Here is a 15,527-nt window from a genome sequence, read left to right on the forward strand (position 1 = left end):
CTAAAGATACGGTAGGCTGCAAACAAGCGTGGGTAATGACTTCCCAGAGAATGCCTCACAGAGCATCAAACTAAGGAGGTTTGATATCATCACTGCAACCAGTTGGCAAAGCCACCTCCAGAGACTTCTCATTCTACTCAGCGGAGTCCTCACAGCGTAGCCTTGACATCACGTGAGTCCTATAAGGATTACGGTGGCCCCGCCCCTGAGTGCGGGCAGGTCCCGGGGCCAGACGTGGACCAAGACTCGCTCGCTAGGAAAGACGGAGGCCCCGCCCCTCAAGTACAGCGCATGCCCTGGCCACGCCTCGGGGGCGGGGCTGCGCAGGACTGGCGGGCTGGCTCAGAGGCGGAGGCCCCACCTCTAGAGAGTGGCGCAAACTCAGGCCACGCCCCGGGGGCGGGGCCTCGCTGGGCTGAGGCGGGCTGGCTCAGTGCGGCGGCGGCAGCGGGGGAAGATGGCGGCGGCTGTTCCCCAGCGTGCATGGACTGTGGAGCAGCTGCGGAGCGAGCAGCTGCCCAAGAAGGACATTATCAAGTTTCTGCAGGATCACGGTTCAGATTCGGTACCAGAGGCACTTGGGCGGCCGGACCGGGGCGACCCAGGGCCGCTCCACCCCCCCGGAGATGCCCTACGTCCCGAATTCCTCGGTGCCCCCGCCCTCGCCTGCTGCGGTCGGTGCTGGCCAGGCCCGAGCGGCCTGCGTGGGCTCCCACCTTCCCGCCCCTTGGGCCGCCCCTGCTTCCGAGGGGATCGGCCTTGTTTCTTGGGGCAGGCGAGCCAAGCGCAGCCCTAGATTTCAATCCCAGTTGGGACCTGTGAGGGCCGAGGACTGAGAGAAAGGAACCGGAGATGTTGGTGTCTGAGGCGGGGGCGAGGAATCGGGAATGCGGGGTTCCCGGGCGCAGTGCTGGCCACTGGGAAATGGGAGGGCTGTGAAGACGTGGGGAGTCGTGTGTGCATCTTACCTGTTTTACCATCTACTAAATACCGAACTATACTAATCCGTGATTTTTCAAAAACGAATAATAATACGGTTTAACTTATGTTACAAAATCCTTTTATCTTTATACTTAGGAGAATTAAATGTGAAATGTATTACTGTGGTCTCCTATGGCTATAAACACACATATTTGAAAAATTGTTTTCTCATGCAGTTTTCGGCCTTGTCTCCATCTCAGCCATCCGTTTTTTAAGTCACAGGTTATTTTCGTCAAACACCTGACATTTTGTCCTCCAGAAGTGGTCACTCGTTCCGGTCACCACCATCACCCCCTTTTTAATGTTTTTGGGAGTCAGCGTCTGATGAAGCCCATTCTAGCTACAAACCCGATTCCCTTCCCTTCACCTCCCAAGTGCTAGGGATGCAGGCCTGCCTGCGCCACCATGTCGTCGTCGTGTTCCTTATCTCTAAATTGCTGAAAGATGGTACACTTAAAATCAGATGATGCAGCTAAATTTGATTTTCTTAGTTTTTCAAATTCTAACATGTCAAGTACCGAGTGTTCTGTATTCCAAAGTATGAACATGCCTTAGCTGACACCATTTCAGTGCGTATTTTCCAGGGATCGCTCACGTACACACTCAGGCCTGTGTTTTTTCCTGTCGTAACTTAAAAAGTTTCTGGGTTCCTTTGAAAGGATTGTATTTTCACTTAGGATCTTGATGGGGAGATTCAAAGAACTCTTATACTTCCAGTCCCTCGCATATGCTTAATCTGGCATCAGGATATAGTTCAGCTAATATTTATATAACATGTGTAGTAAGAACAACAATGCTCCATGTTTGAATATACAAGGATGAAAAGAAAAAGATACCTTGCAGATAGACCGTTAGGTCGTTTTAGTGCAATTATTTTTTCCTGAGCCATTCTGATTTTCAGCAGAAGTAGAGTTGGGCATCTAATGCCTCAATACTGTACTTCTTTAAGCGTCTTTAGAAAACGTATCCCAGAGTAGACTTAAAGTTTTTTTCTTTTTTTATACTCCTAGGTTAAACTGACTTGACTTGAACAATTTTAAGAGTTTTGGAACATCATAATATTTTGTAATAATGCACGGTTTCCGGTGATCATTTTTTTTACCTTAGTTGATGGTTATTATTCCTGTTAATTAAAATATTAGATAGTTGTATTTTAGACATCTTTCTAGACTCATTCAAGGAAATCATAAGAGTGCTGAAGTAACTGATTACTTCTGTATAACCAACTTTTATCTCTCTTATATTTTGCCAGTCTTTTATTATTTAAAATATTTCTTTTTAATGCAGTTTTCAGCCTTGGCTCCATCTTAGTCACACATTTATAGCACAGGTATAAGTAGGTAGATCTCTGTTAACTCCAGATCAGCCTTGACTACATAGTAAATTCTAGGCTGGCCAGGGTACATATTGAGACCCTATCTCCAAAAGGGGGTAGGGAGGCAAAGAGGGGAAAATGCAGTAGTGATAAAAGGTAGTTAAAAAAATAAAACTCTTAGGTGCTAAAAATCAACATTAAGAACATTTGGAGACCAGTAATTTCCAAATACAGTAAAGGAATCAGACTAGAATAAGGGGCTGGAGAAATGGCTCAGTGGGTCAGGTGGTTGCCACACAAGTGTGACTCTGTGAGGTAGGAAGAGGTAGTGGTCCTTAGGATCACAGCGCTGCACAGAGAGTGGAGCCTAGAGACCCCCTGGGAGCGCTTAGACCTCCTGGCCGGAAAGGGAGACCCTGTCTCAAACCAGGTGGAAAGGAAGGACCTGGAGCACACCGTGCATGCTTTTTGTGTGTTCACACACACACACACACCAATAGACAACCTCACAAACACAAGTATTTTTTATATTTTTAACACAAGATTTCTAACCCTCCCCTGATTTTAGGTAAACATACTATGAACTGACTTTATTATTATTATTACTGCTTTTTTTTTATTTCTTGAGATAGTCTTACTGTGTGGTAGCATGAGATGGCCTAGTACTCTCCATTCTTGCTTAACCTTGCAGGTGCTGTTATTTTGCATTTATTTATTTATTGGCTTAATGTGTGTAGGCATGAGGGCCATGACAGTAGTGGAAGTCAGAGGACAACTTGTAGGCTGTTAAAGGTGTGCCAGTAGCATTCTCCCAGGAGCAGCCGCTTATAGCATGCTTCATGTCTAGATAGTCTTTCTGTGTATTCTGTAATGGGAGAAAGGTTAGAGTGACTCTCTGCCTCCCATACCTGCTGTTTAAAATGTGCCTTTTAAGAGTGGGATATAAAATACAGTGTTTATTTGTTCATTATTACTATTGAAATGTAGCAGCTAGCACAAAAAGATTGTTTCTAAGTTTCTTGGTTTTGAGACAGGATCTTACTATTGTACAGACTGGTCTTGAATTCCTGAGCTTAAGTGATCCTCTCACCTCAGACTACAGTTTTTTCTGTTTTCTTTCTGGTGACAGGGTCTCGTGTATCTCAGCTTAGTCTTGAACTCACTAGCCTGGCTATGGCCTTGCTCAGTGCTGGGATTTCAGGTGTGCTTCACCAAACCCTGTTTATGTAGGGTGTGGAACGGATCCCAGGGTTTCGTGTATACCAGGCAGACATTCTACCTATCAGACTACATCCTCAGCTCCAGACTCCATTTTCTACTATTAGATCCTTCCTACTGGAGGGAAATTGTTTTTAACTAATGAACTTTTTTTTTTTTTTTGTAGTTTCTTGCAGAGCATAAACTGTTGGGAAACATTAAAAATGTAGCTAAGACTGCTAATAAGGACCATTTGGTTACAGCCTATAATCATCTTTTTGAAAGTAAGGTAAGTGACAACATCATTTAGAAATATTTTATTTCCACCTACAAATTTTAGATGCACTTCTTTTGAAGAATAAGTTGGGGTTTCCCACCTGCATTTTTTTTTCACTGTGATCATAATTGGACTTTCTGTCATATCAAGCAAGGCTAGTTTACAACTTGGTAGTGTTTCGGGTTGTTTTTAAAGGAACCAGATTTTTAAAACAAACAGACAAAAAACCCCTAGCGGTATAAATCAGTACACAAACCTTAAGCCCTAAATCTGTTAAACCTGTTTACATTCTCTACACTGTTATCACATGTTATGTGAGTTCTGTTATGAGAGAATTTAAACCAGTTTAGATGATAAAAAGAGATTTAAAGAAATTCTTTAACATTTGTTTATTACAAAGTAACCGCCACCTATAGAAAAGGATTTTTATTGAAGGAACCTTGTCTGAAGGTCATGGTGCTTGTTTAGAATTTATATCATGAAATGGCTTGGGGATCATAGTTTATTGGCTTTATATATTTAAATCAGTAATATCTTTGTGTTTAGATGATTCCCTTGGTGGTTTGCTTTTGTTTGAGTTGTTGATCCATGTGCGTGCCTTCATTGTGCAGGAGCTCATTTGTTGGCAGGGTGGATATCGACACTGCTAGGTAGTAAGTAGGCTGCCGTCCGCACTCATGTTAGAGTGTTTTTTACAGCGTTTCAAGGGCACAGAGACTGTGAGTAAAGTGTCTGAGCAAGTGAAAACTGTGAAACTTAACGACGAGAAACCCCGAGAAAGCAAGTCTGAGGAAACTCTGGACGAGGTTTGTGAATCAGTTTCTACTCTTTTCTTCTAGTACTAGGCATTGACTCAGGACCTCATGCATGGCCAGGCAAGTGCTCTACCACTAAACTAGTTCCAATTACTTGTTTTAATTTTCAGAAGGGCTTTACTAAGTTGTGCATGCTGGCCCACATCACCATGGGATTCGCCTGCAACCCAGCTAACATTTGCTTTATATCTCTAAGTAAACTAGGAGTGGTTGATGCAGCTACTTTTTCAGAGGGAAGGTTGATTGGGGGTGTATTGACTCCCTATCCTTAGAATAGAAATAAACCAAAGAGCTAGTAGCTTCTGGCCAGATCTCCCCGGCTTTCTGAACTATTTTAAGAATCTGATTCTGTAGCCAAGTTGGGCTGAATTAAAGAAACTTCCTTTTAAGTTATTTTTAGCTTTTTCCAATGAACATAATGTGCCTGGCTATGGAAACAGTCCATGCTTGGCTTCAGGGTATGGGTTCATGTCTCACCTTTCCCAGCCCAGGTTTTATATTCTTATAAAAGGTTTGAAGAATCATTTGGAGGTTTGTTTATTTGTTTTGAAGACAGGGTTTTGCTTTTTGTCTAGGTTGGCTTGAAACTCTTGATATTTTTTTTCCTCTGCCTCACCCACCTAAGAGAGGAATTGTAGGACCAGCTTTAAGCTCATTTATTGCAAGCAGTCAGTATCAATGATGATAATCTACATTTACTTTTATAGCATTGGGTATGTATGTATTTAGACTGTAAATTATGGTGTAGTGAAGTCAGACAGTTATGTGATTAAAGCCAGTTAATTTTCCATAATATTTTTCATAAAGCACAAATTAATGTTTGTGGGTATATGCACACAGAACACTTTGGAATTTTATAACTCTTTGATGACTGTTTTATCTATTGAGTAAATATTAGGTAGCTACAAAGTAAATAAATTTATATTATAGAGTTTCAAAAGCAAAGAGCATAGTGTATCCTTATGAAAATAATTAGACATGTTATAAGACAAGATAATACAATGTTAAAGAGTTAAGAAAGGCGGTAAGGTAATGTGTATACTTTTAATCCTAACCCTCAGGAGGCAGAGGAAGGCAGATCTGTGACTTCGAGGCTAGCCTGGGCTACATAGTGAGTACCAAGTCAGTGAGGCTATGTAGTACAACCCTGTCTCTTAAAACAATAAGAAAAAGAATTTTGGACTGGAGAGATGACTAAGCTGTTAAGAGCACTGGCTGCTCTTCCAGAGGACCTGAGTTCAATTCCTAGAAACCACATGGTGGCTCACAAGCATCTATGATCGGACCCAGTGCCCCCTTCTGGCCTGCAGGCAGAGCACTCATATAAGTAAATAAATTCTTTAAAAAAGAAAAAGAATTTCTAGTAAAACACTTTTTGTTTTGTTTTTCGAGACAAGGTTTCTCAGTATAGCCTTGGCTGTCCTAGAATTCACAGATATCCACCTGCCTCTACCTCCTGAGTGCTGGGATTAAAGGTGTGCACCACCACTGCCCAACAAAGCACAATTTCTTAAGACCTAGAAATAATCCATAGAATTAGAATTTTAAATGGTAATTTTTGTGTAGACCTATAGCTTTGACCATTATTTTTTGGCTTAGAAATCCTATGAATACTCAACTCTCCTTTTACTTTTCCTGGGCCTTTAGGACTAAGGCTCTCATTTATTTTTATTAAATCGGGAACATTGAAGTCCATTGCCCACGCTCTCTTCCTGGATCTTGTAGTCTCTTAGTGATACTGTACTTGTCCCTGTTGTTATTGTTACTATGCTTGTACTTTGGAACTACAGAGGGAAAACTACATGGTGAGGAAACGAGCATGGAGTGTTATTTGGCCTGTTCTGAATTCATATTAGTTTGGCTAATTTGTGGCCAAAGTCACAAAACAATATTCTGAAAAATCAGAATGCACTTCATTGCTCTCATGGGTAATCATGTGGCTCACAGGACACATTTCTCGTAAGAAAATGATGGACTGGTGCAGTGGCTCAGTTGGTAAAAATATTTGCATTACAGGAGGGGACTCTTGAATCCCATATTAAGGCAGATAGAGTAGTAGATTGTAATTCTAGCGCTCCAAGGAGATGGGAAGCAGGGACAGAGTCCCCAGAAGTCTGTTGTAACCCAGTCTACCCTCAAGCACATGATGATCCTTCTTCCTCGTGCTCCCAAGTGCTGGGATTTGCACAGGCTACCATGCCCCATTTTGCTTTTTCGCTTGTGTGTGTGTGTGTGTGTGTGTGTGTGTGTGTGTTTGTTGAGACAGAAGGGGAGCTTTGGGGCTCAATTTATTATTTCTTTGTTGATGGATGCTATCCTGCGCTGTAGGATGTTTAGTAATATCTGTGCTTTCAGTTTTGTGGAACTGCCATTGAAGATTTACTGCCATTAGATTGGCCTGTGGGCATGTCAGTGGGGGCATTCTCTTCACTGATGTGAGAGGGCCCAGCCCACCCTGAGCAAGTGGTCTAAGGTTATATGAGAAGGCAAGCGCAGCAAGCCAGTAACATTTGCTCTGTCAATTCCTGCCTTTGATCCTGCCTTGAGTTCCTTATCTGACTTCCCTTAGTTATGAACTCTTGTTGACATGAAGGCCAAACTAAACCCTTTTCCCCAAGTGTAGTTGGTTGTTTTACTTTTGGAGGGCTTTACTCGTTTCTTCTTAGCTATTTTGGGGGCCTGCTACCCAGCTCCCAAATAAGTCACACAGAAGCTTATTCTTACTTATGAATGCCTGATCTTAATTTGGCTTGTTTTTAGCCAGCTTTTCTTAAATTTAACCCATCTCTCTTTTGCCTGTGGGCTTTTACTTTTCTCTATTTCTGTATACCTTTCTTTATTTTCTCTGTTGCTTGCTGTGTAGCTGGCCCCTGGAGTCTTCCTCCTTATCCTGGTCCTTGATCTTTCCTCCCAAATTTCTCCTATTTATTCTCTTTGCCTGCCTGCTAGCCCCACCTATTCATCTCCTGCCTGCTATTAGCTGTTCAGCTCTTTAATGGACCAATCAGGTGTTTTAAACAGGTAAAGTAACACAGCTTCACAGGGTTAAACAAACGCATCATAAAAGAATATAACACATCTTTGCATCATTAAACAAATGTTCCACAGCACATCTTAAAATAATATTCCACAACACCCAGGTTATTTTTGATCATGATGTTTGTCATAGTGATAGCAACAGAAATTAGACTAGGACAACATCCTTAATCCCTTCCCACTTGAAACAATTTTAAATGTCTTCAGACAATACTCAGTTCTTGGGGAAGCAAAATTTCTTGTATAAGAAGTAAGATTGTTATGAAATTGCAGTGTAGTGCTGGTAAGATGGCTCAATCAGATTTTGACCCCCCAGAATTCACATAAAAGTGGAAGGAGAAGAGTCTTAGAGAGATGGCTCAGAGGTTGAAAACATTTTCTGCTTTTTCAGAGGGCCTGAGTTCAGTTTCCAGCATGGGCATTTTATAACTACCGTTACTCCAACTCCAGGGACTGGACACTTCTGGCTTCACAATCACCCACAACCATGTGGCATGCACTCACATACAGATAAAAGTAACTCTTTGAAAAAAAAAACAGGGCAGGTGGGGTCTAAGATAATCAACTCTGACCCATATGTATATATACACACTAAAAACTTGAAATAAAAAATTGAAACGTAGTATTAGAGAAAGCACTGCAGAGAGGGATACTTGCCAGCTGTCCAGAGCTTGAAAATGGATAAGACTCATGGTGTAGGTCTTTGGACATGAAAGTAGTCATTTTTAACATCATTCAAGAACTACCTATGTCAAAGACATACTCAGCAGACTTTAAGTTGGTCAGACAGTTTTAAAGCCCCATTTACATGCATGGGTGGCTGGACCTTTTAAGGAAGAATGATAATGAAGGAGAGGGAATGGCAAAGACTTCAACAGGGGCAGGAAGTGAAGTTTTTTTTTAATAATTTCTATTTTATGTGCATTGAGTTGAACCCTGTGCCCTCTGGAAGAGCAGCCAGTGCTCTCAACATCTAAGCCATCTCTAACCCCAGTGAAGATGTTTTCAAGACCCAAGATGGGGGTAGGAAACCTTATGTTGCCATTTAGGCTCTTAAACCACAGACTGAGATAAGAGCCTTAACCTTTAGGGGTGGCTGGAACAGTGAATTCTGTACGTGCTGAATTTCTCAGGGATTACCCTAGAGCAGTGGCTCTCAGCCTTCCTAATGCTGTGACCCTTTAACAGTTCCTCATGTTGTGCTGACTCACAACTATAAAATTATTTCCTTGCTACTGCATAACAAATTTTGCTACTGTTATGAATCCTAATGTAAATATCTGACATGTAGAAGATCTGGTATGTGACCCCACAGAGGTCTTGACCCACAGGTTGTGAACCACTGGCCTCGAATAAGGCCCTTCAACTATTGGAAACTATTACTGCGCCTCCAGTCTTCACAGACCAGGATTCAGACCTAACCCAGGAGAGGATAAAACCCTGGCTAGTTTGGTCAATAACTCTTTATCAAATGGAGAGCAGTGGAAAGTGCAGGAATCTAGAGTCAAGGGAGACAGACAAATGAATGCATGACTTGGCCAATTGCAAATAGGTAAGGAAGGAAGAATAAAAATACTATCTCTCTCATTTCCAAACTCAGGAATAAAACAGATTTTAAATCCTTGCTACTTGCTTTAAAAGGTTTATAAACCAAAAATTAATTTGGATAATGTGAATCCATTTTTGAATACAGAAACCATTTATTTTCATGAGTATTTTTTCCCTCCAAAATTTGTTGTTATTGACCAGAATCTCAGTTTGCAACTCTGACTGGCCTGGAACTAGGCTGGCCTTGAATTCACAGATCTGCCTTCCTCTGCCTCTTTGAGGGCTGGGATTAAAGTTGTGTGCCACCATTCCTGGTTCCATCCAAGATTCTTAAAGAGTCATATTCAGGCTGTGGATGGAGGCAACATCACTGTATTCATTTTCATTGGCTATGATTAAAAAAAAATCTAGTAACATAATTGATGTGAGGGTAGGGGATATCATGAGTACCATGGAAATTTAGTATTGTTTTTCTAAATTTGAGAATTTATGGTATTGAATGATTAACAAAGTCATGCCTTAAGAATTTTAGTTTCCAAAGATGCTATACGTTATTTGACATTAAATTATGACCTCATATGTGAGTAATATTCTCATTGGTTGAGATGGTTTCTTAACTCATGTTGGCTACAAGTAGTTTGTTACTCTGACCTAACTTTGGTAACCATTATTTATAAGTATTGTCATCTTTTTAAAAGGACATAAATAACTATGTATTTTATTTTTAGGGCCCACCAAAATATACAAAATCTGTTCTAAAAAAGGGAGATAAAACCAACTTCCCCAAAAAAGGAGACGTTGTTCACTGCTGGTATACAGGGACACTCCTGGATGGAACTGTTTTTGATACTAATATTCAAACAAGTAAGTCTTACCTTTTGTGCAGTAAACAGATGAGCAAAAGGCCATTCTTTTTTCTTTGCTGTTCCTTTCCCTGATATCTTTTGTACCAAGATTTTTTTGGTGGTGGACTACCATTCATGACTTGTTGGCTGGCTAATCTTAATCATTTGGGAAGCAAAGAATGTGGGACTTGAGGAAAGCTTTATGTCTGTTGTAGAACTCTTGAGACTATTAAGAGGTTTAGCTTGGCTATTAGTTGTGGCACTCCAGAACAGAATAGAAGTGGCATCCGCTCTGCTCCTGGTATCACGTGCTGTCTGTCCTAAGAAAGTGGACCACATGAAGAGAAGTACTTGTGTGGCCGTGATTGAGGGAGGTCAGTGCTCTGCTAATAGTTCATTCTTCATTTAACTGCTAATTGCTACAGGAGTGAGGAGCTTGTTCCTATAAAAAAAAGCATTCATACCCCTTATGCATCTAATCACCTCTTATAGGTTGTCTTAAACTCTCAATGCTGCGACATTGGGGATCAAGCCTCAACATCAGGTTAGTAAGGAAAAGTAATATTCAAACCTACCAATGTCCCAGAATGCTGTAGGATTTTAATGTAAAAGAGAAAATAAAAATAATCCCAGCGCTCTGGAGACAAAAGGCAGGAAGTTTAAGGTCTAAGTAGTGAGTTCTAGGACAGCTACAGAGTGAGCTTCTACCTCAAAGGAAGAAAGAAGGCAATATAGCACGTGATCTTATTTAGTGATCTTGATCCTCTTCCAGGGTGTGTTCATATTGAGGCTATATGTAGCTGTAGGTAGCTATGTATATATGGGACGAAACAATCATATACTTCAAACACATTTAAAGATTACTTTTGTAACTTTGTTCGGAAGTTCTTAAATACATAATACTACAATTTAGAAGAAGGTAATTAAAATTACAGTATTGGAGGCAGAGACAGGTGGATCTCTGTGAGCTTGAGGCCAGCCTAGTCTACAGAGCAAGTTCCAGACAGGCTCCAAAGCTAAAGAGAAACTCTGTCTTGAAAAACCAAAACAAAACTACAGTATGTGATTAAAAGGTAAATTCTGTTTTGCAGGTTCAAAGAAGAAGAAAAATGCCAAGCCTTTAAGCTTCAAGGTTGGAATAGGCAAGGTTATCAGAGGAGTAAGTAAATAAAGATGGCAAATGAATCCCTAGGTGTTCTAACAGATATTTGTGGTGAAAAGCTCTTAAAAAGTTTGGATTGTGGGGTGGGGAGTACCTTGTGATCGAACACTTGACTAGCATATGCAAGGTCCTAGCTAGGTTATATTTTGGACATCTTAGTTATTCTTTTGCTATGAAGTCACCTTGGAGGCTTGCATATAGTTTCAGAGGCTTAGTCCATTAATGTCATGGTAGGGAGCATGAAGGCATGGTGCTGGGAAAGTAGTTGAGAGCTTTACATCCTGGTCTGCAGGCACCAAGCAGAGAGAGAGAGAGAGAGACACTGGGCCTGGCATGTGCATTTGAAACCTCAAAGCCCACCCTCAGCAACACACCTCCTCTAAGGCCACGCTTTTATTTTTCGAGATGGGGTTTCTCCCTCTATCAGCCCTGGCTGTCCTGGAACTCACTCTGTAGACCAGGTTAGCCTCTAACTCAGAGATCCTCCTGCCTCTGCCTCCCAAATGCTGGGATTAAAGGTGAGCACCAGCATACGTGGTAAAGCCTTCTTAATCCTTCAAAGTAGTGTATCAACTGGAGACTAAGCACTCAAATATATGAACCTATGAGGGCATTATCATTCAAACCACCAAACATGAAAAACATTTTGTAAAAGTCTAAGAATTAGAGATTTAATGAAAGTAATCTTTGAAGTTAGATAGACTGTAGTATCCTGACAGGCTGACCCAGTACAAGTTTTCTAGGTGTCTATTTTCCCACCTGTAAGGTTAAGAATCCTGGGCTAGGCATGCTTGTTCATACGTTTCATCCCAGCACTCCATGCAGATGCAGCTAGATCTGAGTTGGAGGCTCCTCCACCCACATCAAGTTCCAGCATAGCCAGGCTGAGACTGTGTTTCAAAAAATAAACAGAAAATACCGACAAAGAGTAGAGCTCTAAGCTTTAGGGAGTATAATTTAATGTAATGGGAACTCATACAATAGTTTCTGTGTATAAGCTTAGTTTTAAAGTTAACTGTCAAAAAACAGCCTTTCACGTTTAAAATTTTTTTAAAAAAATAGTACATAGCTTTTTTGGTCATATATTTTGAAATCTCTTCTACTAAAGCACTTGTAGAAACAGGAATTTATTTCTTCTAAAATATCTCTGAGATATAAACATGCTTTTATTTGCCTAAGCATATGAGAAGTAACAAAGTAAACTTTAAGAAGTTAGGCCTAAGAAGAGATTAGAAGTTGGGCTGATAATTTTCTCAAAATGTGTTTTCATGTTAATGACTATCTGTTTAAATTGTAGTTTTTCAGAAACTCAAATGGTGACATCCAAAATATTTACTTAAGATGAGGCTTAACGACTTCTATGTAGAACTCAAAACAAGGTAAAATAGCAAGTCAGAGGTTTTAGTAGAAGGTGTAGCTTGACTGACATGTACAAGGTTTGATCTCCAACCTAAAAGGAGAAAAAAAAAGACTGGAGCTTTGCATTTAACTTGAGACTTCATATTGAGGAAATTGAAGACAGATTTAGGAATTCATTCAAACACATTACCTTAGGGCAATAATAGAATTTTTTTTGTTTTGTTGAGACAGGGTTTCTCTGTCTTGGGTGTCCAGGCTGGCCTTGAACTCACAGATATCTGCCTGCCTCTGCATCCTAAGTGCTGGGATTAAAGGCGTGCGCCACCACTGCCAGGCAATAGTAGAATTTTTTTAAAAATTATTTTTATACTTGGTCATGGTGGCATATTTTTTTAATCAATTTAATCCAGCATTTGAGAGGCAGAGGCAAGTGGTTCTGTATGAGTTCAAGACCAGTTTGGCATACAAAGTTATGTGTGACCCACAGCCACATAGAAAGACCAGGATTAAACAAACAACAAATTATTGCATTCTGTATGTTACGTGCATATGAGGACCCATGAAGGCCAGAACAGGAGGTTCCTCAGGAGCTGGTGTTAAAGGCAGATAGGAACAGCTAAGATGTGGGTGTTGGAACTGAACTCTGCAAAATCATTAAGATTCCTTAACTTCTAAGCCACGTCTCCAGCACCAATTAAAAAAAAAAATGGGCTGAAGAGATGGCTCAGTGGTTAACAGCACTGTCTGCTCTTCCAAAGGTCCTGAGTTCAATTCCCAGCAACCACATGGTGGCTCACAACCATCTGTAATGAGATCTGGTGCCCTCTTCTGGCCTGCAGGCAGAGTACTGAAAATACTGTATACATAATAAATAAATAAATCTTTAAAAAAAAATGTATATTTGCTGCTCTGTAAGTCCATGTCTTTTGTTTTTGCTTTTAGTGGGATGAAGCGCTCCTGACTATGAGTAAAGGAGAAAAGGCTCGACTGGAGATTGAACCAGAATGGGCTTATGGAAAGAAAGGACAACCTGATGCCAAGTATCCTTTTTTGTTTATAATTTAAACATACACACATCAACTCCCACATATTTAGGATCTGGATCAGTCTTTCAACCTAATTTAGACTCTTGGAACCTAACATGGTGGAGGAGAGAATGCCCACAAGTTGTTCTTGGGCCTCCGTTTGCATGGTGTGGTATGTGCTTCCAGACACACATACCACATATGCACAGCAACTTCTTTTAAAAAAACTACCTGAAGACATGAAAGATGCTGTATAAGCAAGCTGCCAATCAAGAATCCTGATAGATGATCATAGTAGCTACTGAGGTCACAGTAATGTGACATTGCCTGGCTGATACTTTCTGCTGATGCAAAGTAGTCAAACTTTGTACTGATCTTCCTTGATCCGCCTTTCTCTCTCTCTCTCTCTCTCTCTCTCTCTCTCTCTCTCTCTCTCTCTCTCTCTCTCTCTTCTTTTTTTTTGAGATGAAAGTCTTACCATGTTTCCCTGCCAGGTTGGAATTGTGTAGATAAGTACTGAATCCTGTCTGCCTCCAAAGGTCCTGGGGATTAAAGGTGTGTACCAGGAAGTTTTAACAGTTAATTAAGTTTTCATCTTTTAGACACAAATCTCTCTCTTTTTGGAGAAAGGGTCTTCTGTAGCTGGCCTTAATTTTCTGATCCTCCAGTGTCTGGGGGTGGGGGGCACATTTACAGAGCAATTTTTTGCTACTTTATCATTTAACTGAAGAACGAGAATTCTTTCTTTTAACTGAAGAACGAAATGGAATAAACAATGGTTAACACGAGTAAAATGAAGGAGACCACAAGATAAATAATGTAAGCATTTATTAATAATTACAGTACCTCTATGACAAAGTGGTTTGTCAACATACAAAAAGCAGAAAGGCTAGACCATTCAGTCTTTAATCCAGTATTTAAGTGGGAAGTGATTTTTGGCTGTTGATTCCATTCTTGTTGCAAAATTGGTTTTGATACTGGGATTTATAGGAGATAAGTGAGGTTAAGGTTGGAAGTCCTCTGTAGTGTTAATTCAGTTCAGCTTCATCTAATGTGAAAGTATCAAGCCTAACCTGATGTTTATGAAGAAACCCTGTTACCTTTTTTACTATTTTCCTTCCTTTTTTGTTTTATGGAGATGGTTTCTCTGTGTAGCCCTGGCTATCCTGGAGTGCCTCTGCCTCCCAGTGCTGGCATTCAAGTTATGAAAACCAAGCAAACCCGAACTTAGCTTTTAATTCACAGTAGGTGCCATGTTCTCATGTAGCAGTTTTCATAAGATACTGGCTGATCCTGTAGCACTCGTGGGGCATTCGGATAAGAAGAATGTTAATCAGTAAGGATACGTTACTTTTAGGAAACTCAAGCTAGCCTCTGAGTCAAATACAAATTTCTTCCTCTTAAATTTATTGGGACAATCTCTGAGTCACCTTGGAACTAATTCTGTCTCCAGCACACAAATGTTGGGATTTGAGCTTAAGTTACTATATTAACAGTCAGATTTCACAATTCTAGTATAATTCTATGGTTTAGTGGTTGGGGGAAAGGCACTCACCATCAAATTTACCTTGACCATTTCCCACAGAATTCCACCAAATGCCAAACTTATTTTTGAAGTGGAATTGGTAGATATTGACTGACACCAGTTTTCCGAAGACATCAATAATAAAAACTTGGCCTTGAAACTTAATGTGACTAATTAGAGCTTGTTACTATTTTAAGGGAAGTGTCAACTGGAAAATTCAAGGAGTTAAAGCTTGTTTACTTGATCTCAATTTTTGAGAAATACTATCCCCTGGAAGACCCTTTAAGTCTCAGATATTTTACTATAGTTGTGTAAAGTATTAAAAAGAAGAACTGAGTTTCCTTTTACCTCATTATAAACTAAAAGGCTCAATAAAAATGTCATGGATTGTCTTGATTTGACTGACTTATTCTGTGTTGCTGTATTAATGTTCAGACTAATA

At 40.4% G+C, this 15,527-nt stretch overlaps 1 protein-coding gene across 2 annotated transcripts; it reads left to right on the forward strand.

The window, feature by feature from the left end:
• The first annotated feature begins 407 nt into the window (after positions 1 to 407).
• Positions 408 to 15,481, forward strand: Fkbp3 (FKBP prolyl isomerase 3). Of its 2 annotated transcripts, XM_048415932.3 has the most exons (7): positions 408 to 565; positions 3,681 to 3,782; positions 4,469 to 4,576; positions 9,898 to 10,033; positions 11,106 to 11,173; positions 13,478 to 13,575; positions 15,146 to 15,481. In XM_048415932.3, exons 1-7 carry the CDS (start codon positions 458 to 460, stop codon positions 15,198 to 15,200), a joined length of 675 nt encoding a protein of 224 aa, XP_048271889.1. In that variant the 5' UTR covers positions 408 to 457; the 3' UTR covers positions 15,201 to 15,481. The 2 variants fall into 2 exon arrangements, with proteins under 2 accessions (XP_048271889.1, XP_048271890.1); XM_048415933.3 differs by lacking the exon at positions 4,469 to 4,576.
• Positions 15,482 to 15,527: the final 46 nt, after the last annotated feature.

This window comes from Myodes glareolus, chromosome 11 (genome assembly GCF_982192425.1).
Source record: "Myodes glareolus chromosome 11, mMyoGla1.1, whole genome shotgun sequence".
NCBI classification, from domain to species: domain Eukaryota; kingdom Metazoa; phylum Chordata; class Mammalia; order Rodentia; family Cricetidae; genus Myodes; species Myodes glareolus.

What these genes read in the sequence shown, in the direction of transcription:
- Fkbp3 (XM_048415932.3), top strand. Translation starts at nt 458, where the DNA reads ATGGCGGCGGCTGTTCCCCAGCGTGCATGGACTGTGGAGCAGCTGCGG. An exon ending in ATCATCTTTTTGAAAGTAAG is followed by an intron (nt 3,783 to 4,468) that starts GTAAGTGACAAC and finishes TGTTTTTTACAG; the next exon opens with CGTTTCAAGGGCACAGAGAC. An exon ending in TGATACTAATATTCAAACAA is followed by an intron (nt 10,034 to 11,105) that starts GTAAGTCTTACC and finishes TCTGTTTTGCAG; the next exon opens with GTTCAAAGAAGAAGAAAAAT.